Source organism: Camelina sativa, chromosome 4, assembly GCF_030686135.1.
Source record: "Camelina sativa cultivar CO46 ecotype springtype chromosome 4, ASM3068613v1".
Lineage (NCBI taxonomy): Eukaryota > Viridiplantae > Streptophyta > Magnoliopsida > Brassicales > Brassicaceae > Camelina > Camelina sativa.
The window spans coordinates 21,047,754-21,070,786 of record NC_141883.1 but is presented as its reverse complement, the minus strand read 5'-3'; the positions used below and the strand labels follow the sequence as shown (position 1 = coordinate 21,070,786).

At 36.0% G+C, this 23,033-nt stretch overlaps 3 protein-coding genes and 2 pseudogenes across 7 annotated transcripts; 4 read left to right on the top strand and 1 right to left on the bottom strand.

Annotated features, from left to right (window-relative positions):
• Positions 1–3,135: 3,135 nt before the first annotated feature.
• Positions 3,136–6,030, bottom strand: LOC147946034 (uncharacterized; annotated as a pseudogene).
• A 5,018-nt stretch (positions 6,031–11,048) lies between these two features.
• Positions 11,049–12,326, top strand: LOC104780832 (transcription factor MYB77 pseudogene; annotated as a pseudogene). The gene has a single exon (XR_015596955.1). The product of XR_015596955.1 is annotated as a transcription factor MYB77 pseudogene (transcript).
• Positions 12,327–12,717: 391 nt separating this feature from the next.
• LOC104780831 (aspartic proteinase CDR1) lies at positions 12,718–16,272 on the top strand. Of its 2 annotated transcripts, XM_010505373.3 has the most exons (12): positions 12,718–13,359; positions 13,448–13,568; positions 13,656–14,083; positions 14,211–14,367; positions 14,454–14,536; positions 14,626–14,725; positions 14,901–14,973; positions 15,055–15,231; positions 15,344–15,468; positions 15,566–15,667; positions 15,754–15,851; positions 15,939–16,272. In XM_010505373.3, exons 1-12 carry the CDS (start codon positions 13,091–13,093, stop codon positions 16,102–16,104), a joined length of 1,899 nt encoding a protein of 632 aa, XP_010503675.1. In that variant the 5' UTR covers positions 12,718–13,090; the 3' UTR covers positions 16,105–16,272. The 2 variants fall into 2 exon arrangements, 1 of the variants encoding a protein (XP_010503675.1); XR_015596954.1 differs by lacking the exon at positions 14,901–14,973.
• A 508-nt stretch (positions 16,273–16,780) lies between these two features.
• On the top strand, positions 16,781–19,152 carry LOC104780830 (uncharacterized). 3 transcript variants are annotated; one of them, XM_010505370.2, is made up of 5 exons: positions 16,781–16,919; positions 17,279–17,952; positions 18,049–18,093; positions 18,187–18,617; positions 18,699–19,152. In XM_010505370.2, exons 2-5 carry the CDS (start codon positions 17,322–17,324, stop codon positions 18,867–18,869), a joined length of 1,278 nt encoding a protein of 425 aa, XP_010503672.1. In that variant the 5' UTR covers positions 16,781–16,919; positions 17,279–17,321; the 3' UTR covers positions 18,870–19,152. The 3 variants fall into 3 exon arrangements, with proteins under 3 accessions (XP_010503672.1, XP_010503674.1, XP_010503671.1); XM_010505372.2 differs by having other exon boundaries at positions 16,864–16,919; positions 17,310–17,952; XM_010505369.2 differs by having other exon boundaries at positions 16,885–17,185.
• Positions 19,153–20,066: 914 nt separating this feature from the next.
• On the top strand, positions 20,067–22,092 carry LOC104780829 (uncharacterized). The gene has a single exon (XM_010505367.3). The coding sequence runs from the start codon at positions 20,313–20,315 to the stop codon at positions 21,942–21,944; it is 1,632 nt and encodes a 543-aa protein (XP_010503669.1). The 5' UTR covers positions 20,067–20,312; the 3' UTR covers positions 21,945–22,092.
• The last annotated feature ends 941 nt before the right edge of the window (positions 22,093–23,033 follow it).

Here is a 23,033-nt window from a genome sequence, read left to right as displayed (position 1 = left end):
AGATATGAGGGACTTTGTCCTTTGAATTGAAGAGACAACTATTGAGTTAGTTGGACGACCAATAGTGTTGGACAACTATAGAGTTTGTTAGCTCCTTCATAATTTTATTTTCTATTAAACTTTTTCAGTATTTTTGTTTTTGTTCCTTTTTCTGGGAGGGTTTGATTTGAGAGGAAATGCGGAGAGACCAACACTTGGGTTGGTCCAAGTACTTGTGTTGTATTCAGTTGTGTGGTGAAAAGCAAAGTAGCAAACTTGTTGAGATATACACATAACAAACGTACACATATCACTTTATCTACTTCTTGCCATTGCTATATCATGTCAAAACATTAAATAAATACCTTCCATGAAGAGTCTTGTTATCACACAGGACCAAATAGCATTAAAGAGATTCAAAAGAAAAGAAAATAAAATGGAAGCTTTTGGTTGAACTAGAGTGAATGTATCAAAATCAAACCACTCATAAAAACTTTTGTTCTGTGATCTCTCAGAGATCTTGTGTGTTTCTTGAAACTCTTAAGACAATTTTTTATATTAGTACTTTAATTTAAGAAAGAAAGAAAAAAAAAATTCTAAACTTTAATGATATAACTGGTAAATTTTAATAGAATTAATCTTTCCCCTAAGGGCTAAGGCAAACATGAATTTAAACTGTTCCAAAGGATTAATCACTGTCTTATGTTGAAGTTGAGCACCGGCCGTGGCATACTCCCACACACCAATATGAGCCGGCCTTGGAGGATGGTAAACGTCTTAGACTTCATTGGCCTATCAATTGGTGGGACCTCGATTTATATATCACATTCATTACAAAACCAAAGTTTTCGTCATCATTTCTGATTATGAGTTCATTGAAAATCCAACATTAATCTTTTCAATATTCATTACTATGACAGCTAAGACCACTACAAAAAAAAACACAGAAACCTCTCATCTACTGTAGTAAAAGCTCAAAAGATTTCGAAAATTCAAAATCACCGTTGACTTTTTATTATCCTAAACCTCAAATCAAGCATGTAAATATAACTAGGCGTCATAACTCATAAGAGATTCTATAATGATTTGAAATAATAATAGCATCCAACATCTCAAAATGATGAAACCTTAGTTGTAAAAACAAAACACACACACACACACACAAATTCATATCCACAAAAGCACTTTCACAGCTAGATAAAATCAGTAATTGACTTGGTTTGTCAAAACATTTTGGGCCGGGTGGTAACCAAATTAGCCCATTCAGTCTAAATCATTTTCTGTGTACTCTTACTTAGGATTATGACCGGTTGAGAAGCACACGTGCATGTGTAGTATACACGTGTGGGTGTCTCAAATGAAAAAAACCAATACGTGTAGTTGTACGGAATGTCTTTACTTGGCGAATAAGCGGCTAAATTTAATTTCAAAGCAGTCGTGTCAGAACTCAGAAAGTGAACAGCTTATGGGTACTTTTGTCTTTTCGAATATGTAGCCTTTTTTCTTTTGTTTTACTATACGATGAATTTTATTATTTCTTTTGCTCCGAAAAGTTAATTTCAAATTCGAACTAGTAACTATGGGGAAATTAATATGAGAAAATAACAAAGATGAGACATTTTAGTCATGTTTAACTTGTACAATAGTAAAAACGAATATATATATATGTAAAACAGGACTGATACGAAGTCTTAAATCTTTGTGTATTTTAAAAAACGAAATGTTGAATGGTATAAAACTTGATAATTTGTTTTTTTTCTTTAATAGGCAAATTAATAATTTTTTGTTAGAATTACCATCAAGATTCAATAATCTCTTTCATGTCGACCGGTGACAAAACTGGTAGGGAGAAGATAGTTGTTCACAAAATAGTTGAGGAAAATAAAAAACCAAACTTTATTTAACAGTGCGGTAGATTGAAGCCGATGATAATATCTTATTCCATTAGGCTTTAGTTTTCTAATTTTCTACCGTGTGATATGTCCAACTATAAGTATGTCACATCTAACTAAGTTTAAATATCGACAGAAAAAAAAAAGATGAATAAACAATAACATCCTTTTGTTATTTGTAGTCAAGGCCTAGCTAGAGACTCCATATTTAGCCTCACAATTTTGAGGTTAGTTCTCGCAGCTATGCTGCCAAATGCCAACGGAGGATCTAAGTGAAAGAACAACCGAACTAATATGACTGTGACTCGCGGCAACTTTATTATCTCAATGTAAAATGTATTTGTATATATCCGACAACGATACATCCATGTTATCTATAGGGCAAATGTTACTTACAATTTCGTTCGAATAATTTTAATCACAAGATGCCAAATATGTTTTTTTCCGGCTGCATATGTGTGGACAACATATCTATCTACGCGTATATGATTTATATATATTTCTTGCGACAAGTTGATACAATAGGGGAATTTGGGTTTGTCTATCAACTCGAATGACACAATGAACTCGGTCTTTCACACCGACTAATCTACTACCATCCATATGTTAGTTAGTATTATCTTTGTGTTATTTAAAACCTATCGATGCCTTAAGTATATCAAATGATCCTGTGTTAGCCAAACCCTACCAAGCAAAAAGAAGATTAAAAAATTAACAGAACAAACCCGACAATCGAAGTATGGATCGTAACAACAAACATTAGATTATATAGTTTATTATATTAGGTCTCGCAATATAATTTATATATATATATATAAGTCACATCGTGCACCGTCTTGTTCCTTTTGACAACAACCTATTTACAAATTTTTTTAAGACACATATTATTGGAAATTTGGAATTATTATCATCCCACATCTCAGATATGTGTTCACCAAATATGTTCACGTGCATCTCTCAAAATCGAGCTCAGTGTACAGCAAATATCAAATTATTCATAATTCATCCAATTTTTATTTTTTAGAATTTACCAAAAAATATTACTAAATCTTCCATGTTAATAAAGTTATTAAGTTTTTAATTTTTTTTTACTAATTTAATTATATTAGATAAGGTATGCCTAAGCATACAAATGAGCCTAGTAAAGTTTACAGCCCACCAAAATTACACGACAGAGCATATTCACTTTATAGCTTTTTAAATCTTCTAAATGCTATCTGTACATATGAACCAAAAAATTTTCCCTCTTCACCTGAGCTTGCCATCAAATAACAGAGGATAAAAAGGTCTCTTCTTCAAAGACTAAACTAAGCCACTGAGGGTAAGATACTGCAACATATGATTGCATTCTCAGGTCCCTAGTGATGCTTTGAGCGATGAGACCCGCTCCTCTGTTTGCTTGCTCCACCTCGTGTTCCAAACACCAACCACTAATCCTTCCCAAAATCCTTCTTAGTTCCATAGACTGAAACCTGAAAGACGGCCAAGCTTTCGGCCTGTTCACCGCCCCTACGAGAGTTTTATCTTGAATGGCAAATATCACATTTATAAACCTGTGACTTAACATGCTTTTCATCGCTCATTCCAAAACTCTGAAAACTCCTTCGTCTTTATCTCTAGTGTTAGAGAAAGCTCGTCTACTGTGCATAAGGACGATTCCTTCATCATTTCTCACTACCCAAGCTCCTCCTGCAATCAGTTTTCCTTTGGACCAAGAGCAACCAACATTACACTTTACCCAGGATTCTTGTGGTCTAGACCAAGAAACGAGAAGTTCACCATCCTCTGTTGTAGTTTGGTTGAGCGAAGGACTCAGTGTCTCAGGATTTTCTCCACTGTCCTTTACCTGAGCCTGAAACCAATCATCAACCTCTTCATGAATTTTGCTCTTTGTATCTAGAGGAGAGAAACAGATACCTTCAAAGCATAAAGAGTTCCTATTTTTCCAGATCCTCCACAGGATCCAAGGGAAACATTTTCTCAAACCAGCTGGCCATCGCAGGTTGTTTCTGTTGGTTAGGAGATGATAGACATTTGAGAAAACAGAGCCGTTTTGGAACCCAGAATCCGGAGAAGGATAGTCAGATAGAGCCCAAATCTGTCTGGCATAAATGCAAGTAAATAAGATGTGGTTAATGGTCTCTTCTGCTTCTCCACAAACTTGACAAAGTTCATCTCCTTCAATTCCTCTTCTCCTGAGTAGATTTGCCACTGGAAGAGCTCAACTGAGGACTTTCCATAAGAATATCTTGATTTTCGGGGCGGTTTGAATACTCCATACCTCAGTTTTGAGACCATTTAGAGATGGTTGAGCTTCAGCATCCTTGAGCGCTTGAGAATTAATAGATAGGGAGGCTAGCCAGTAGCCTGATTTGACGGAATACTCCCCACTTTTGTTATGCTTCCACACGTGATAATCTTTGTGATCTCTTACAGGTTTAATAGATTGTATTCTGTTTATATCTTGGGGAAAGAAGTGCTCTTCCAAAGCATCTAGATCCCACAACCCTGTAATCGGATCAATAAGGTCCTTCACTCTCAAGCAAACGTCAAAAATGATATTTTTCCTCCATGGTGCTCTCATCCCATTATCCTCAATCCACGGTTCGGTCCATACAAACATTGATTCTCCATTTCCTATCTTCTTCTCTAAACCTTTTTGTAAGAGCTCTCTTCCATGTAAAATACTTCTCCACCCGAAAGAGGGACGATAAGACAAACCTGCCTCCAAAAAATTGTCAAGCGGGTAGTATCTACTCTTCATTAGCTTTGAAAATAGGCAATCCTCGTCTTGGAGTAACCGCCAGGCTTGTTTGGCTAGGAGCGCTTGGTTAAAAGTTTGTATGTCCTTGAATCCAAGTCCCCCTTTTTGTTTGGGGAGACACAGTTTATCCCAGCTTAACCAATGGATTTTCCTTGAATGTTCATTTGAACTCCACCAAAATTCTGCCATAGCGCTTGTCAAGTTTTCACAGGTTGACACTGGCAATTTGAAGCAGGACATAGCAAAGACATGCATTGCAAAGGCCATTGACTTCAATAACATTTCTTTGCCTCCCTGAGAAAGAAACCTTGAATACCACCCTGACATCTTACCTTTAACTCTGTCTTTGAGGTATGAGAGCATTTCCACTTTCGATCCACTAAAACATTCGGGTAAACCTAAATAAGTGCCAACACCTCCTTAATTGAAAATCCCCAGTTTTCCTTGGATAGACCTCTTTATCACCTCATTTACTTTTGAGCCAAAAGTAATTGAGGATTTTGAAAGGTTGATGATCTGTCCTGTGGCTGCACCATAAGTATTCAGGATCCGTTGAATTGTGTTAGCTTGATCCATAGAAGCCTTGCATAAAAACAAGCTGTCGTCTGTAAACAGCAAGTGATTAACCCAAGGTCCTTGATCTGAGAAAGAGATGCCTTCGATTTTGCCTTCCGCTTGAGCTTTGTTTAACAGATGTGATAAACCTTCTGTGCAAAGTACAAAGAGAAAAGGGGATAGAGGATCTCCTTGTCTCAACCCTCTCTGAGGAGTTATCATCCCATATGGCTGGTCATTAAGTAGAACTGAGTAAGTAACCGTGGAGACACATCTCATCACCCATTCAATCCAAATATTATGAAATTCCATGGCCACTAAGAGATACCTAAGATAGCTCCATTCTACCCTATCATATGCCTTTGACATATCAGTTTTTATGGCCATGAAGTCCTTAGAGATACTCGGATGAACTCTCAAGCTGTGCACTAGTTCGTGAGCAACGAGAATATTATCCGATATGAGCCTGTCTGAAACAAAAGCTGATTGTGATTCAGAGACAATATCTTAAAGGAAGGGTTGCAACCTGAACACCATGATTTTTGAAATGATTTTGTAAAGTATTGAGCAAAGACTTATAGGTCTTAAGTTTGTCATTTCTGTAGGACGATGCGTTTTTCGAATCAAGCACAAGTGTGTGTAGTTCCAATCAGATGGGAGAACTCCTTCTACAAAAAACTTCCGAATCTCAGCAATTACTTGAGGACCTATGATGTTCCAGTAATGTTGAAAGAATAACGCCGACATTCCATCAAGTCCGGGAGCACTAGACGCTTTAATGGAAAAAGTTGCAGCTTTGATTTCTTTAGCTGAGACCTTCTTGATCAGGGCTTTATTCATTTCCTCAGACACTCTAGTACTGAACCCTGAGAATCACTCATTGAAAGGAGCAGGATTAGAAGATTTAAACAGATTGGCGAAATAAGCCGAGGCTACTTCTCCCTTTGCAGCTTTAGATTTCTGGAAGATCCCATTAATATCCTTAAGCTTATCAATTATATTTCTATCTCTGTTGTTTTTAACCGAAGCATGAAAGAACTTAGAATTCCTATCTCCACTTCTTAGCCACTTTTGTCTGCTTTTCTGTTTCCAATATTTTTCTTCTTCTCTGTAAGCCAAACAAAGTTCCCTTTTTGAGATCCTAATCTTCTGGAAGTTTGGCCATCTATCAGACTGTTCTTTCTCCAGAGCAACCTCTATCTGCTGAATTTTGTCAAAAGCATTCATAGAGTTCTTTTTTTTTCAAGTACTTAAAGATTTCCTGCACTCTCTGATTCTGTTTGCAACTGACAGATTAAAACCTGGTCTCTGCACTGTCCATGCTTTGATAATAGCTTCCTTAACCCCTTGTTTACGCAGGAAACGACAATCAAACTGAAACTGGCCCTTATAGGATTGTTGCGAAGACATCAACTTTACTAGAACAGGTCTGTGATCAGATCCTCTCATATCCAAGAAAGCTAGGTTTGAAGCTGGAAACTGAACAAACCATTCACTATTGCCAAAAGCCCTATCCAATCTGCTCTGGATCCACATATCTCCTCTCTTACCAGCCCAAGTGAATTTATTTCCATGACTCGGAAGCTCACTCATATCACAAGCATTTAGCATATCCGAGAAAGGCTTCAAAAAAGCATAAGTTCTTCTTGGACCACCTAGTTTTTCACCATTATGTAGAATCTCATTGAAATCACCTAGGATACACCATCTATCTCTCCGTCCAATTCCAATCCTAGATAATCTTTCCCAAACAAAGTTTCTATTACTCTTATTCGGATTACCATAAATACAAGAAACAAAGAAGTTTAAATCTCCAAACTGAACTTGAAGATCCAACATGTTCTTATCAAAAAACTTTATATCTAGCTTAATATTATTCTTCCAGAACAGAGGAAATCCACCACATTTTCCAATGGGGTCAACAGTAAAACCCGATCATATCCTAACAATTCTTGCAGGTCCACTAATACATCTCTTTGATTCATAGTCTCCATCAAAAAAAGCATCTCTGGGAAATGTTTCTTACGCATTTCTTTGAGACAAGGAATCGCCAAGTCTTGAGACCGTCCCAAGCCCTGACAATTCCAGCTCATTATGCTCATTGGGCGTTAGGCAATCCCCCCTTTGGGATCACCTCTTTGGGATTAAGCTTTTGTTGTTTAGCAGTGCTTGTTCCCACAATGTCTGCTTTTCTCTTCTCTTGCTCACCAATTGTTAGGCCCTTCTTCAGATTGTGCATACTTTCTATCTGAAACTGATCCTTAGGCTTGAATTTTCTCATAGACTTTGAAGGTCTGTTTCTTGGTTTACCTTTTTTCAAACCAATCCCGGATGAACCAGACTCAAAGGATCCAGTCCTGTAACCCATCGAATTGGCTTGAAAAGGTTGAGAAAGAGTAAGGAAGTTGCTATGATGATAAGTAGAATCAATATAAAACTTCTCCACAGGCCAAACACTTTCTTCCATTAGATTTGTCTCAGGAACCCTTTTTTCCAAACTAAGTGAGCCAGCAGCTTCGTTTCTCAATGAAATTTCCGGGTCTTCAAAACCAAAGACAAACCCTTTCCCTTTGTTTACCTCGGGGTGGAAAATAGGAGCAGGTTCTAACCTTAGGATTGATTTTTTCTAAATGGGGTCCTTTTTAACCTCTCCCACAGTCTTCTTTACACGATCCCTTTTTATGACTAATTCTTCCTCATTTCCTAGCCTCAAATACTGCATCATACCTTCCAGTACTTCAGGAGCAATACGAGGTCTCCCGGAGTTGGGATCAATTCCAACTTGATCTTCTGATAGCACTCCAAACAGCGGGTCAGACGGTTGTAGCACCGGCTCTGCTTTGGGATTTTCAGCTTTCCCACCTGTTCTTGAAGAAACCTCTATAGGAACCTGTTTGTTCAGGAATAAGGGACAATCCTCCTTTTCATGGGTGAGTCTTTGGCATTCATAGCACCGTTTTTGAATTTTTTCGTATTCAAAGTTGACAGACGTAGTGCCCCCATTCTTTATAACCACCGCTTTTGATCTTTTAAGAGGTCTAGAGACATCAAACAGAACCTTAACTCTAATGAATTCTTGTACTTGAGGCTCATCTGGGTCAAAAGCTACCTCTAATACTTGCCCAATGATTTCCCCTAAAGCCGTTAAGGCCTGTTTCGTGTAGAAATTTATCGGCAGCTTCCAGATCTGAATTCACAAAGGAATAAATTGCAGATAATTATCAGGGGGATATTCATACCATCTATCCATAACCACAGCCCATTGGTTATAAGTTTGGACTCCTTTGTCGAGCACTTCTTGCAAGTCATGTTCATACTTGAATATGAACTGGAAGTGTTCTCTTGGTAAAGCGATTCCCCTCACTCTTCCAATCTTTTGCCACTTCCTTGGCATATTTGTGATTAGGTGATTCATCGGATGTCTGGCTGGGTTTAGAGTACGCCCCACCAAGCTAATGGTGTTTCTTTCGCACGAGGAGAATTCTGGGAGATCAGGTATCTCGAACGGCAACTCTTCCTCATCCTTCAGAGACATATCCATCAAGGCTTTATCCATCGTAGATGACATGATTAAGAAAAAACTGGTAAAAACTTCACAAGATTGAAAGACAAACTTTCTTACTTTTTCTCAGAAATTTAAGATCTATTTTTCGAAACACAAAAAGTAACGATAAATTGGGTGAATAGAACTCGAAAAAAACGTGTTTTTACTACTTTTACTCTAGTTTTCAAACTAGTGATAGACACTAAATAAGATAGAGTATTTTAAGCCCAAAAGAGGGAAACCTTGTCAAATCCTTGTTATTAAGTTTGTAACTAATTTGACATAAAATACGGAATAAGAAATGATAATAAATAAAAAAAATAGTTATGAAACGGTTCGAGAAAGGTTGGGGAGAAGGTGCAAATGACGTTTGAGTGCGTTACTACGTTAGAGAGAAGAGAAAGACAGTTTACACACAAAACAGTCCCCCAAAACTGACACGTGGCAGTTGGCTCAAATGGATGACAGTTAGTTGTTTGTTGAAAGATTACAGCCCGGATTTCTGCCATACACACATTAAAAAAATTAATTCTCTCAATTGGCCAAACACTCTTTTGTCGTTTTGTCCATGTCATCCAAACTCTTCTATTTTTATTTAAAAATTTTCCGACCTCTTACTTTTAATCCTTTGTGGCCGTTTCTTTGTAACAAGTATATGAAACAGAGAATATTATTTATAGAAATCGTATCTCTAATCATATAAATGTAAGTTTCTTTTATTGTGTGACTTTGAATTTGGACATTTTATAACGTACCACATCTAATTTTCAAATCGTCATCCAACAGAAACTGAACCTCTTAACTTTTTGTTGTTGTTGTTGTTAACCATGAAATCAACAAATGTTTTTAGTGTTTTGTTATATCCCAAATTTGTAGCATTAGGCAGTTTTATACCTTTTTCAGTTAAGGATAAGAAAACACTAAACCAATTGAAAAGTTCCAGACAAATTAATTTCATTTCTCAAAACAGTTACAAATCTTGTTTGGGTCAGTCAAAAAATTAGTTAAAAAATATAACTGCACTCCAAAATTTAACTTGACTAATCCCTCCCCATTCCTCTCTTAGTGCAACATGTAACTACTTCAAAGTCCATAAACTTATATAATTAAAAAATAAATTCAAAATCAGACTTTTCATATTTTCAGAATAAATTATATAAAAATTTTAAAATTAGGTGTTTCATATTCTCAAAATGATTAAAGAAAAATAAAATAAAAAGTAGACATTTCATATTATAATAAAATTAAATTAAAATTCAAAATTAGACGTTTCATATTTTTGAAACAAATAAAGAAAAAATTCAAAACTAGGCGTTTTATATTTTTCAAAAAAGAAAAATTCAAAACTATACAATCATAGTCTAGAAAAACTAAATAAATTTTAAAATAAGCGTTTTGTATTCTCAAACGCAACACGCCTGTTCCTTAATTTGAACCCTTTTCAGTTTTATAAAATAACAAATTACAAAAAATCAATTTTCAAAACAGTTACAAATATTAGTTTTCACTCAATCAAAATATGTTAAAATTTTACTTACTACAAGCTAACTATAATTTTATTTTAAAAAATTCTTCAAAAACTGTAATCAAAATTTTTTACCCCTTCCAATAATTCCAAATTCAAAAAAAATCAGATTAGATATGTTTGCATTCTCAAAAATATAAATAAAAAAGAAACAAATTAGTACTTCCTCTGTCCCATAAAGATTGATGTTTTGTAAATTTCAAAAAGTAATTATTTTTCTATTTTGAATTGTAATTAATTTATATTTTTTCTCTTTACCAAAAATTAGTTATAAATTAATTTACAAATAAAAACTAAAATTTTTTTTAATGTGTGGGAAGTAGTACATATCAGAAAAAGGTACAAATATTGGTATACAGGCTGGCTTTTGTCCAGTAAAAAAAGTCAGAAGTTTGCATAAAAAACTGTCTTTACCCAAATGGCCAAACCTAACCGTTATCTCTCCTCTTTATTTTTCCCTTCAGATATTTTTTTTTTAAATTGTTTTCAAAAAAATTCAAAACTCCTTTTTTTTTTTGTTCTTCACCTCAGATTGGGCGAATAATATCAGAGCTTTCCTTGTAGGTTTCCGTGATTTTGTCGCCTTTAACTTCCCATCCTACCCCACTCGCTTCTCACGCGCGTTTCCCTCACTTCTTTTAAAAACTAACTAGTACTACTGTATATCACACGCTCCATCATAAAAAAAAAAACAGACGCAGCCCAGAGATGATGACACGTGTTAACCTACAGCTGTATCCCAAAAACTTTCAAAACCGCTTGCGTGGAAGAAGCGGTGCCCTTAAGGCCATGACTTTCACCACCGTCTCAACCGGTTTCCGGTTTAATTATCCTCTCTCTCTGTTATAAATATCTTTTTCCTCCTCTCTTCAGTTTTCCTCTCATCTTCTTCTTCTTCCTCTACAAACCAAAAAAACAAAACCGAAACAAAACAAAAAAAAAATTATAAAAGATCTTTTTCTTTTCTCTCAAAAAAAATGGCGGATCGAGTGAAAGGTCCGTGGAGTCAAGAAGAAGATGAGCAGCTACGAAGGATGGTGGAGAAATACGGACCGAGGAACTGGTCCGCGATTAGCAAATCGATTCCAGGTCGATCTGGTAAATCCTGTAGGTTACGTTGGTGTAATCAGTTATCTCCGGAGGTTGAGCACCGTCCTTTCTCTCCTGAGGAAGATGAGACTATCGTAACCGCTCGTGCTAAGTTCGGTAACAAATGGGCTACCATTGCTCGTCTTCTCAACGGTCGTACGGATAACGCCGTTAAAAACCACTGGAACTCGACGCTTAAGAGGAAATGCGGCGGTGGTGGTGGGGCGGCGATGACGACGGTGACGGTGGAGGATGACGACGAGGAGGATTTAGATCGGCCGACGAAGAGGAGATCTGTGAGCTTTGATTCTGCTTTTGCTCCGGTGGATACTGGGTTGTACATGAGCCCTGAGAGTCCCGTTGGAATCGATGTGAGTGATTCGAGCACGATTCCGTCTCCGTCGTCTTCGGCGGCTCAGCTTTTCAAACCAATGCCGATTTGCGGCGGGTTCTCGGTGGTTCCGCAGGCGTTATTACCGGTGGAGATGTCTTCGTCATCGGACGATCCGCCAACTTCGTTGAGTTTGTCACTACCTGGAGCTGAGAACACGAGTTCGAGCCACAACAACAACAATAGCAACAACAACAGCGCGTTGATGTTTCCGAGATTTGAGAGTCAGATGAAGATTAATGTAGAGGAGAGAGGAGGGCGTAGAGGTGAGTTTATGACGGTGGTGCAGGATATGATTAAAGCTGAAGTGAGGAGTTACATGGCGGAGATGCAGAGAACAAGTGGAAGTGGTAATGGTGGATTTGTCGTCGGCGGAGGTTTCAGGGATTGTGGCATAATAACACCCAAGGTTGAGTAGTTTTTTTTTGGTTTTTTGGTTTAGGAGAAGGAAGGAACTCGAATCAATTTGGGATTTCCAAAAAGAGTATTCTTTTTTTTTTTGGGGGTTTATGGTTAAATTAAAAAAAATGGAAAAAAAAAATGTACAGAGGAATTAAAATTTCTATGGAATAATCTTAAATTTCAAATGTTTTTCATTTACTGATTAGTGATGATATGGAACAAAAAAACCTATAAAAACAAGTTTAGTATTTTACAGCAAATTAGTGAGACATTCTTGTCACATAATAACACTGTGACCTAGATAGAGTTTAGTCAACAAAAAGTAGGATAACAAGAAATATTCTACATGTACACTACTCTCTAATGTTTATATAGATCCTTGTATAGTGGCTATATAGTAATGGTGATTAGTGAGTGAGACCTTGTAACATGTTGCCTGTACAATGTCAAAGAATTACTATAGGTAGGTTGTTAGATAACTCCATTTTTGTATAACTCATTCATATTACTATTGACTTACGGAAAAATAATACATTTTATAGAAAATCAATTTTTTCGTTCTTTATAATCATACAAAATCCTGTCAAGTTTCATCTTTGTTTTTACTCTAAAAATAAACTCCTTACAACATGATAAATTAGTTTTGAAGATTTTGATTTTTAAATAACTTTATGCAGTAAATAAAACAACTTTACGGTGATGTACTGATCTTAAAATAAAATAAAATTAAAACAGAGCGTTATACTAAGAAAACACAAAAAGTACGTCGTATTGGTTGCTGGGTTTTGTCTCAAAGCAAAAGCGGCTTTGCTTCTCCGTAGATCTAAAAGTTACTACGTTCGTCTCCTCTCCTCTCTCACTCATCTTCTTTTTATTCCTTCCCCCTCCCAAATTTCTCCGGCGGTGCGATCAAATCACATCGGATATTATTAATTCTGCCGGCGATCAAATGGCGCTGTCGTCAATCGCAGCGACGGTCTCAATCCTAATCTATTTCTCTCTCCCTTATTCAATCTCAGCTGGTGGTGAAAACATCCTCCACCAATCTCCAACCGCTGGATCACGGCGCCCAATGGTGTTCCCATTGTTTCTCTCCGAACCAAATTCGTCATCTTCTTCGAGATCTTTATCTATTCCGCATCGTAAACTCAACAAAGCCGACTCAAAATCACTTCCTCACTCTCGCATGAGACTCTACGACGATCTTCTTCGTAACGGGTTAGTAAATTAATTTGCCTTCTTTCGTTCCGATCTGAGTCCGTGTAGCTTCGCTTCGATTGATGGTTTATCGAATTCTTTTGTATAGATATTACACAACGCGGCTTTGGATTGGTACCCCTCCACAGATGTTTGCTCTTATTGTTGATTCTGGGAGTACTGTTACTTATGTTCCTTGTTCTGATTGTGAACAATGTGGCAAACACCAGGTAATTTGCTTCAACTCCTTCAAACAAACGTAAAGTTCAAGTCTTTGTGTAAAAAAGTTCATATTTTGATTATGGCCATTGATTCAGGACCCGAAGTTTCAGCCAGAATTGTCCACTACTTATCAACCTGTTAAGTGTAACATGGATTGTAACTGTGACGATGATAAGGAACAATGTGTTTACGAGAGAGAGTATGCTGAGCACAGTAGTAGTAAAGGTGTGCTTGGTGAAGATCTCATTTCGTTTGGCAATGAAAGCCAGCTGACACCTCAACGAGCTGTTTTCGGTTGTGAGACTGTTGAAACCGGTGATCTTTATAGTCAACGAGCTGATGGCATTATCGGATTAGGCCAAGGTGATCTTAGTCTTGTGGATCAGTTGGTGGACAAAGGTTTGATTAGCAACTCTTTTGGTTTGTGTTATGGAGGGATGGATATTGGTGGAGGTTCGATGATTCTTGGAGGTTTTGAGTATCCGTCTGATATGATATTCACTGAGTCGGACCCTGATCGTAGGTATGTTTGTTTTTAACCAAGGGATTGCTTTTGTCTGGTTGACGAAATGGGATCTTTTTGTATTAAATCCTAACGGGATACGTTTAATACCTTTCACACATTTACTCTAGTTTCGGGATGGCGACAGTCTATATTACAATATAGATTTGACGGGGATACGTGTTGCTGGGAAGCAGTTGTTGCTCAACTCTAGAGTCTTCGATGGAGAACATGGCGCTGTGTTAGACAGTGGTACAACTTATGCTTATCTCCCGGATGCAGCATTTGAAGCATTTGAGGAAGCTGTAAGACTTTTTTAAATAATATTATACCTCATAACTGTTAGTGTGTGCCTTTTCTTACATTGAGCTTTTATCTTATTGTATTGAAGGTTATGAGAGAAGTATCCACATTGAAGCAGATTGATGGTCCTGATCCAAATTTTAAGGATACTTGCTTCCATGTCGCTGCAAGGTATTATAATTTTGCAAAACTTTTTGATCCTATATTATAACTTTGCAATCAAGGGAAGTGACTGACTGTTAGATTGGTTCATGCTCAAGTAATGATGTCTCCGAACTTTCGAAGATATTCCCATCAGTCGAGATGGTATTTAAGACTGGGCAGTCGTGGCTGTTGTCCCCTGAGAATTACATGTTCCGAGTAAGTAATTTATCCCTTAATTCTCTTAAGAAGTTCCATTTTCTCTCTATAGCTAGCGTTATAATAGGTTTCTGCAGTAGTATATACTAGTCTCTATGTGTCTGGTTTTTGGTTTAGCTACTAATCAGTAGCTGATATCAAATTGCTGATGTGATTACTTTTTTGTACAACAAAGCATGCCAAGGTGCATGGCGCATATTGTCTCGGTGTATTCCCAAATGGAAAAGATCATACAACTCTTCTAGGAGGTAAATAGATATCTATACTCTGTTCTTATTTTTGCTACTTTCATTTTTTGAAGAACTTTACATATAATCTTATATTATCAGGAATTGTGGTTCGGAATACACTTGTTGTGTATGATCGTGAGAATTCTAAGGTTGGATTCTGGAGAACGAATTGTTCAGAGTTGTCCGATAGGCTTCACATCGATGGTGCAACACCACCTGCCACTTTGCCTTCAAATGATTCTAGTCCATCCCAAAATTCATCAACCAATCTCTCAGGTTAGCACAACAGCTGTAGCTTTCATCTAAACTCTTTCGTCTTTGAAATTACGAACTGAAAAAAAGGAACTATTTATGTGTCTCCTGATGTTTGCGGTACTTGATTCCTCAGGTTTGAGTCAAATTGGTCAAATAAACCTTGATATTCAACTAACAGTCAATTCATCCTATTTGAAACCTCGAATTGAAGAGCTCTCCAAGTTATTCTCCAAAGAGCTCGATGTCGAATCTTCACAGGTGAGCTAAACTGATAAAACACACACTAACTTGTAAGCCTTAACCACTGATTTTGCTAATATTGAGTAAGATAAATGTGAAAATGTCTCTATCTCAGGTCATTTTATCGAATCTCACCTCCAAAGGAAACAACACTCTCATCAGAATGGTTGTCGTCCCTCCTGAACCTTCTACTTGGTTTTCAAACCTTACAGCAACGGTATATGATTTTACAATAAACTTCTCCTTGCATTACTCTTGATTCTATTACCTACTTAAGACTTTTTCCATTATGCTTTCTCGTAGAGTATAGTTTCTCGGTTTACCAATCATCAAATCAAGCTTCCTGAAAGCTTTGGGAACTATCAGCTGGTCAATTACAAACTCGAGCCTCCAAGAAAACGGTACGCACCTTTTTCATTCTTAACCGCCAGCAAAAAGATTAACACTCATTGTCTCATAAAATAAAAGTCTTTTCCTTTCGTATTTAGGACACACAACAGCATTGTCGTGATCGTGATTGGGATCATCGCTGTAATTATGGGGTTATCAGCTTATGGAGCTTGGTTGATATGGAAACGGAAACAAACATCAATACCATACAAACCTGTGGATGAACAAGTCATAGTGGCTGAGCAGGAACTGCAACCTATATAAAGAAACAGTTTTTAATTTTATTTTCACTTAATCATACAAAAGCTGTTTGGTCTTATGCAAAAAAAAAAAAAAAAAAACAGTATCTCAACGGTCTTAATGATCTTTATTGTTTAGTAAATAATGCCAACTTTTTCGTTTTAATTTTATAAAAGTTCTCGTTTTATTTTATTTATTTATTTATTATGTGTTTGGTTTCTTCTCTCTTATATACTCTCTCACATATGAATTAACTTTATCTTTGTTTCTTTCCTGACTAAATCTTTGAATAAAAACAAAGAAATTGTCTTTTTCTGTTTTAATGCTTTGGCGTAAAATTAGGTGAATCGTTTATTTTGTATTAATCTCCTAAATACTAAATATGGATACAAAACTTGTGGAATGGGTCAAATTCAAAACCAAGAGAAAAAAGGAAACCATTTAGTAAATTTTTTGAACTTTTAGGCAGAAGTGAATTAATTGCTCAGTACTGTCAAAAACTGTATCGAGAAAATAATCCCAATAAAATAAAAACAGAAAGATCGTATAAGAATATGGAAAAAAAAGAAGAAGACCAAAAGGAAAAGATAAAACAAATAAAGGAAAAAAGAATATTTACAAATATCAGTTTAGAAAATTTAAGAAAAAAAAAATACAACAACCATTGCCAAATATAATCAACATTTAAAAATAATTTTGTAACAGATTTTTACTTATGAATATAAAAATCAAAATCAAAAATTTACAACAACCATTGCCAAAGTAAATTGGGATTAAAAACCCAAAAATTATATTTTTGGATTCAGTAATCAATCGGTGGTCTCTCGGAGAAGTAGTTGGTGAGTATCTCTCTCTCTGACTCTCTCTATCATCTCTCTTCTCTGTTTCTCCTCTCTCTCTCTCTATATCTCAAAGGGTTTAGGGTTTAAGACTCTCCCAGAAATTTGGATTTTTTCTAACAGATTCTGATCACCAAATCTATTCCAGACTTGTGTGATTATCTTCTAAGATCATCGAATCACTTAATTTTCGCGAAAAGTTTCTTGCTTTTTTCCCCTTTTTTCTCGGTTGTAGGATTTGAACAACTCTTTAGGCTTTGAGATCAGTAAGAAGAACCAATTTCACTGCTTTTATCAGAATTAGATTTCATGAAAGCTGAAACCTTTTTGTTCTAATTTCATTGTTTTTTCGATTGTAGAAGAAGAAAGTTGAAAGCTTTTTTTTTGAAGGGGTGGGGCTTAATGGCGCTTAAACCGAAGTCAAGATCTGAAATCGATGTCTCAGATTGTTCTGGGAAACAACAGTCTGATGATGGTAATGGAGTTAGATATGAAGAGGAGGACGTTGACGTTGAAATCATGGACTGTTTAAATCAGATAGATGATGTGTTTCAAGAAGAAGAGGGTTTGTGTGAAGTGTCTTCGTCTTCTTCGAGTTCTTTTGGTGATTCATTATGTGATCGTGATGCTGATGATTTTGGTTTTGGTGATGGAGATGAAGCTCAGTCTATGTTGAGCAAAGATTACCCATTGCCTGATGGGACTCAGTTTTTGGGTTTGACTAAGAAGAAGACTGATGAGCGGTGGAAGAGACTAACTAAGTCTTTGATGTGGAGATGCAAGTGGATAGAGCTTAAGGTTAAGGAGATTGAGTCTCAAGCTAGAGGGTATGAGAGAGAAGTTGAAGATTACTGTTTGACTAAACAGTTTGATTTGGAGAAGTCTAAATTGGAAGGGCTTGATGGGAAAGCGATTCCTTTTCGTGAACAAACTGAAAAGAGGAATGTTTTTAAGAGAGGAAGAAGGAAACGAGTTGAAGAGACTACAGATGCTGCAGCTTATATGTCTAACCATAATGTTTTCTCTTATTCCGGTATATCCACATTGCAGCTTTTGTTTGCTTCGTTTAACTTTCTTTTTTACCTCGAAAACAATGTTCCAACTTTGTGTTCTTTAACTTTGTGATCAGAGAAACGGGTGACGGTAAATGTGAAATCGCAATATCTTGATTCAGGTAAGATAGATGTTATATACAGTTTATCAAAATGAGGTGGTTGTTTGATGTTAAATGTCTGATCCTGGCAATGAATCTTGGATGTTATGTTAGATATTAGTACAGGCCGCAAAGCTACAGGCAAGCAAGATGGAACTGAAGAGGATTGTCTTCTTTCTGAGTTAGATTGTTCTGATGATTTCCTAGCAAAGCTTCTGATTAAGATTGATGAGGCACAGGTCAAAGCAAGAAGTTTAAAGAAGCGTGTCGATCAGTTGATGTTGGATTCTCAGACTTCATTGATCCCTGAAACGATAGCTCCATGTCATCCAGACTTTAAGATACAAAATGGCAAACAATATGCTCTTGTTGAAGATCCGTTGACCCGTAATCAGAGAGAGGCGAGTGTGCAATGTATACCTGCTGATCATACCGAACATCTATTGGTGGCTCAAATTCCTCCCACTCAAAGTGGTGGGCAATTGTTGACTAACAACTCTCCAATATCATCTAAAAGCTTAAGATTTCATCCTATCCTTGAAGACGTAAGAATTGTTTCTTAATCATTTCCTATTATAATGTTTTGGTTGAAAGAGAGCTCAAATATTTGAATGGTTGTTGTGTAGCTTCTAATGGATGACAAAGAGATGAATGATGAGGAGTTGGAAGCGGACGAGGAGAAGCTTGATTATTTCAGGAAGCTGATCAATGAGATTACAGGCGTGGTATCATCAGAAGAATCAAATGCGGAAAAAGATCCTCAACCGGCTACCAAGAGGTGTAAAACTTCTCACTGAAGCTCTTTCTCTGTACAGGAGCCTTATCTTCTTGCTTGGTGAACCATGTCCATAAAGCTCTTAGAAGATAAAAATATCGTATATTTCGTTCATTCTTCTCTCTCTCTCTCTCTCTACTAACTCTTTGGATTTGGCTCTTTGAGAATTCTGAGACCAGAATAGGTTTCAGAGGTTGTGCACAGTTTATGTGACTTAGATCCGTATCATAGGCTATCTATCTTTCTTTGTTCTATATGAGTCGTATACCCTTTATTATTCTAAATTCAAAATCTTCTTGAGCTTTCTTTGTGGAGTATTCATGTGCACAAGAATCCAAAACCCGTAAGCACGCCGATTAAACAACCTGTGATTAAACTAAACATAACACTAGACTCTGGTTTGGTTTCTTTAATAATCTTGAGAAACTTTATCCGACACATACACATGTCAAGTCGAGAACTTAGTCTGAACTCTTGAAGTGTTTTTCCTAGAAAAGGCTCTTTCTTGATTTTCGATTCTTTTGAAAAGAAATGATTAACATGAAAGATGAGTCAAGTTAGTGGTAGTTAATTTACCTGTAAAGACCAAATATTAGTGATAATTAAAGAGGCTTTCTAGGTAGCCGCATTTTCTTGAGACCCAAACAAAGACTTATTTTTTCCTAAGGGACAGTTTCTTCACTTTCATTGGCTTACTTCTCGAGGGGACCGCAAATCCAATTTCACTTGCTCTCTTTTAAATTTCCATACTCTTTACCTTACAAATCTTGAATTTGTACGCAAGACATTAATCAATTATTCCCGCAAGTGTAATGTCGCACTCGGGACTTGCATTCGATAAAAACATGCTTAAGCTTCCCATTCTCTTATCTTGAAAAGTCTCAAATATCTAACCATCAATTTATGTTTGGCATCCAAAAACTTTATGATTCCATAATTCATACCATAAGGTTCACTACATCGAAAAGTCTTTAGCTGTCACCATTTTAGTGCACATGAAACTATTCACTATATTGATAACATCATGATGTCGAATCCACCATGGATTTTGTCCATGGTTCCATTACCTATATCTAGAGTTTGTGTGAACGCAAACATTTTGGTTTCTTGGTTTGCCTAATTTTGGGTAAAGAACACGAAACCTTGATGTATATCAGTATTCTGATTCATTACGTTATAACTTTATATAATTATGTCAATAATCTTGGAACTTGAAGTGGAAAGTTAAAGGCTAAAAACTAAAAAGAGGAGGAGCCGCCATAAACTTTCCACGCCGGCGAATATTTATGGAATTAAAATTTCTTTTGTGTTTGCAATTTAAATATAATTAACCCAAAAGAGAAAAACTTATTTGGTGTTTTTGGCCTTAAAGCATAAGTGATTAGTGTCTTCTTCTCTTTCAAGATTCATTAGTTATTAACTTCTTGAAAAACCAAAAGGCAAATCAAAGAAGAAGAAGAAGAAGATGCTCAAATTCGATGAACCACAGTGCACAAACCCATCATGTTTCTTCTGCAGCATGAAAGAGACCAACCCTTTCCGTCGAAGATCCAAACTCGCCGCAATTTTCAAGGAGATTCCTCGTACGGAGTCAAAAGACCATGTCTTGGTCTTGAGTGGTCTGTGGAACATAGCCATGTCCGAGCCTGACGATCCTGAGTTCCCATCACTAGGTTTGTTCGAGTGTATGTCAAAACTCATACATAAGTCAATCAAAAACAGTGCTTGGCTTCTTAAAGACCAGAACATATTCATCCCTTACTACGCGGCTCATATCATCGGATCATATGTTATGAACAAAGAAGATTTGGCTGCGAGAGCGGTTGATTCAAAGGCTTTTGTTGTTCCTGCTTTGTTGGAGCTTTTGAGAGGGAAGATCAGTTGGGTTGAGCAGCGAGCCGCGGCTCGAGCATTTGGTCACTTAGTTAGCCATGAGAAGAGCTTTGAAGTGGTTTCTTTGTTCGAAGAAGAAATCGTAAAGCTTTCGATGGAGATTGCTACTAACAGTTTGAAGAATGTTTACATAAGCTTTCTTGGGGTCGAAGATAGCGAGAGATTGAAGTATCATAGCGATTTGTTGACGAGAGGGCTTGGTGGGTTAGAGACAGAGAATCAAAAAGCAGAGGAATGGGGGATTCAACTACAATATTGGTCTTTGTTTCTATTGAATAGCTTTGCATCGCGAGGTAAGTCTCTTGACCAAATCTGCCAGGGAGAGTTCTTGAAGAAGGTGGTTGAAATGTGGGGTGGTTTAGTAAACCGGAAGTCTCCGGGAGGAATTGGATTGATAAAGACTCTTTGTAAAACAGAGTTGGGGAGAAAGAGAGTTAGTGAGGTTAAGGAAGTGATTAAGAGACTTTGCGATCTTTCAAGATCGTCTGATGATTGGAAAGAAACTGCTTTAGATACTCTTTTGTTGCTTCTTAACGACTCAAATGTTAGGTATCGAGTTATTGATGTTTTAGGTTATTGTTTAGTGGATTTAGCAGAAGATAGAATCGTTGGAGAAAGAGTAGCTCAGATAGTTTTACAAGATTATCACAAGATTAAGTATAGTGGCTTGAAGATGAACAGCGAGGAGGCACATAGAAATATTGAGAATCTATGGGAGATTAAAGTAGAGAGGAAGAAGAAAGAGAAGCTTATGAATGAATCTGAGCTTGAAGAAAGAAGAAAGATGGTGAAATCGTTGAAGAAACAAGGGAAGAAGAAGTTTCTGATGGGTTTTGTTAAAGAAGCGATGGAGATTTACACAGTGGGAATAGATTTGTGTCCGTTGGATATGATACGAGATAGAGTTGTGTTGTTTAGCAATAGAGCACAGTGTTACTTGTTGTTGAAGCAAGCTGAGTATGCTATTAGTGATGCTACTAGAGCTTTGTGTTTATCTGGTGTGGATGATCCTCACGGTAAGAGTTTATGGAGAAGATCTCAAGCGTACGATCTAAAAGGATCGGGGAGGGAAAGCCTAATGGATTGTTTAACGTTCGCAGATCAACGACACAAGCATTCCAATACGCAAAGGATACCATACTACGCTGCGCAGATGATAAGAAAGCAGATCCGTAGATTTAAAGATACCTATGTCTCATTGTAAAATGCTATATTTTAACCTGACAAGTATTTGTGACTAATATTTTTAAATTTCAAGTGTTTTTGTTTGTTAATTTTGTTTGCTCTTAAAATTGTATTTTGATTGTTAATTTTATGATTTTTACATAAAATAAATTTAATCAATTTAATTAGATATGTCTATTACTCTAATATTGATATTGTTAACAAAATAATGAAATGGTGTTTTACTCTTGTAGCACCTGAGTTAATAATATTTAAAATAAAGAACTGAAGTAAACCAAATCATATATATATATATATATATAATGTTTGATAAATCAATCTTTTTGCTCATTCGTATTCAAATTCATTTTGGTTTTTTTTGTAATATAATTTTGAACCGTTGCCTTATTTTTCTAGGTGATGTGAGACATTGCATACACACTTTTTATATCCATTGATTGAGTAATATATGTCCGTTAAAATTTTTTTGAATCACACTATTATATGCAAAAAAAATCACAAATTCTATTAAATAAATACATTATTTAATAATTGAAACATAAAACCAAATAAAAGGGAAAGGAGAATCATATAGTTATATTTGAATTAAGTAGAGATATTTATGAAAATTAGACAATATTTAGAATTTTTTTTAAGGATCTTTCATGTAATGAAATATAATTAAAAGGGTAGATTATCAAATGTACTTCAAAAATATTTAAGTTTAAAACATGCAAACAAAAATGATTACTAATTAGTAATTACCAACTGTAATACATTATTTAATAATTGAAATATAAAACCAAATAAAAGTGAAAGGAGAATCATATAGTTATATTTGAATTAAGTAGAGAGATTTATGGAAATTAGACAATATTTAGAATTTTTTTTAAGGATCTTTTATGTAATGAAATTTAATTAAAAGGGTAGATTGTTTAATGTACTTCAAAAATATTTAAGTTTAAAACATGAAAACAAAAATGATTACTAATTAGTAATTACCAACTGCACCTAACAATGTACATAACAGTACAAAACACAATCATTCAATTGATTAAAAATAGACTGCAATGCTTTGTTGGTGTAGAATTGGAGATCATCTAGCAAAATTGAACCATCTACCTTTGTT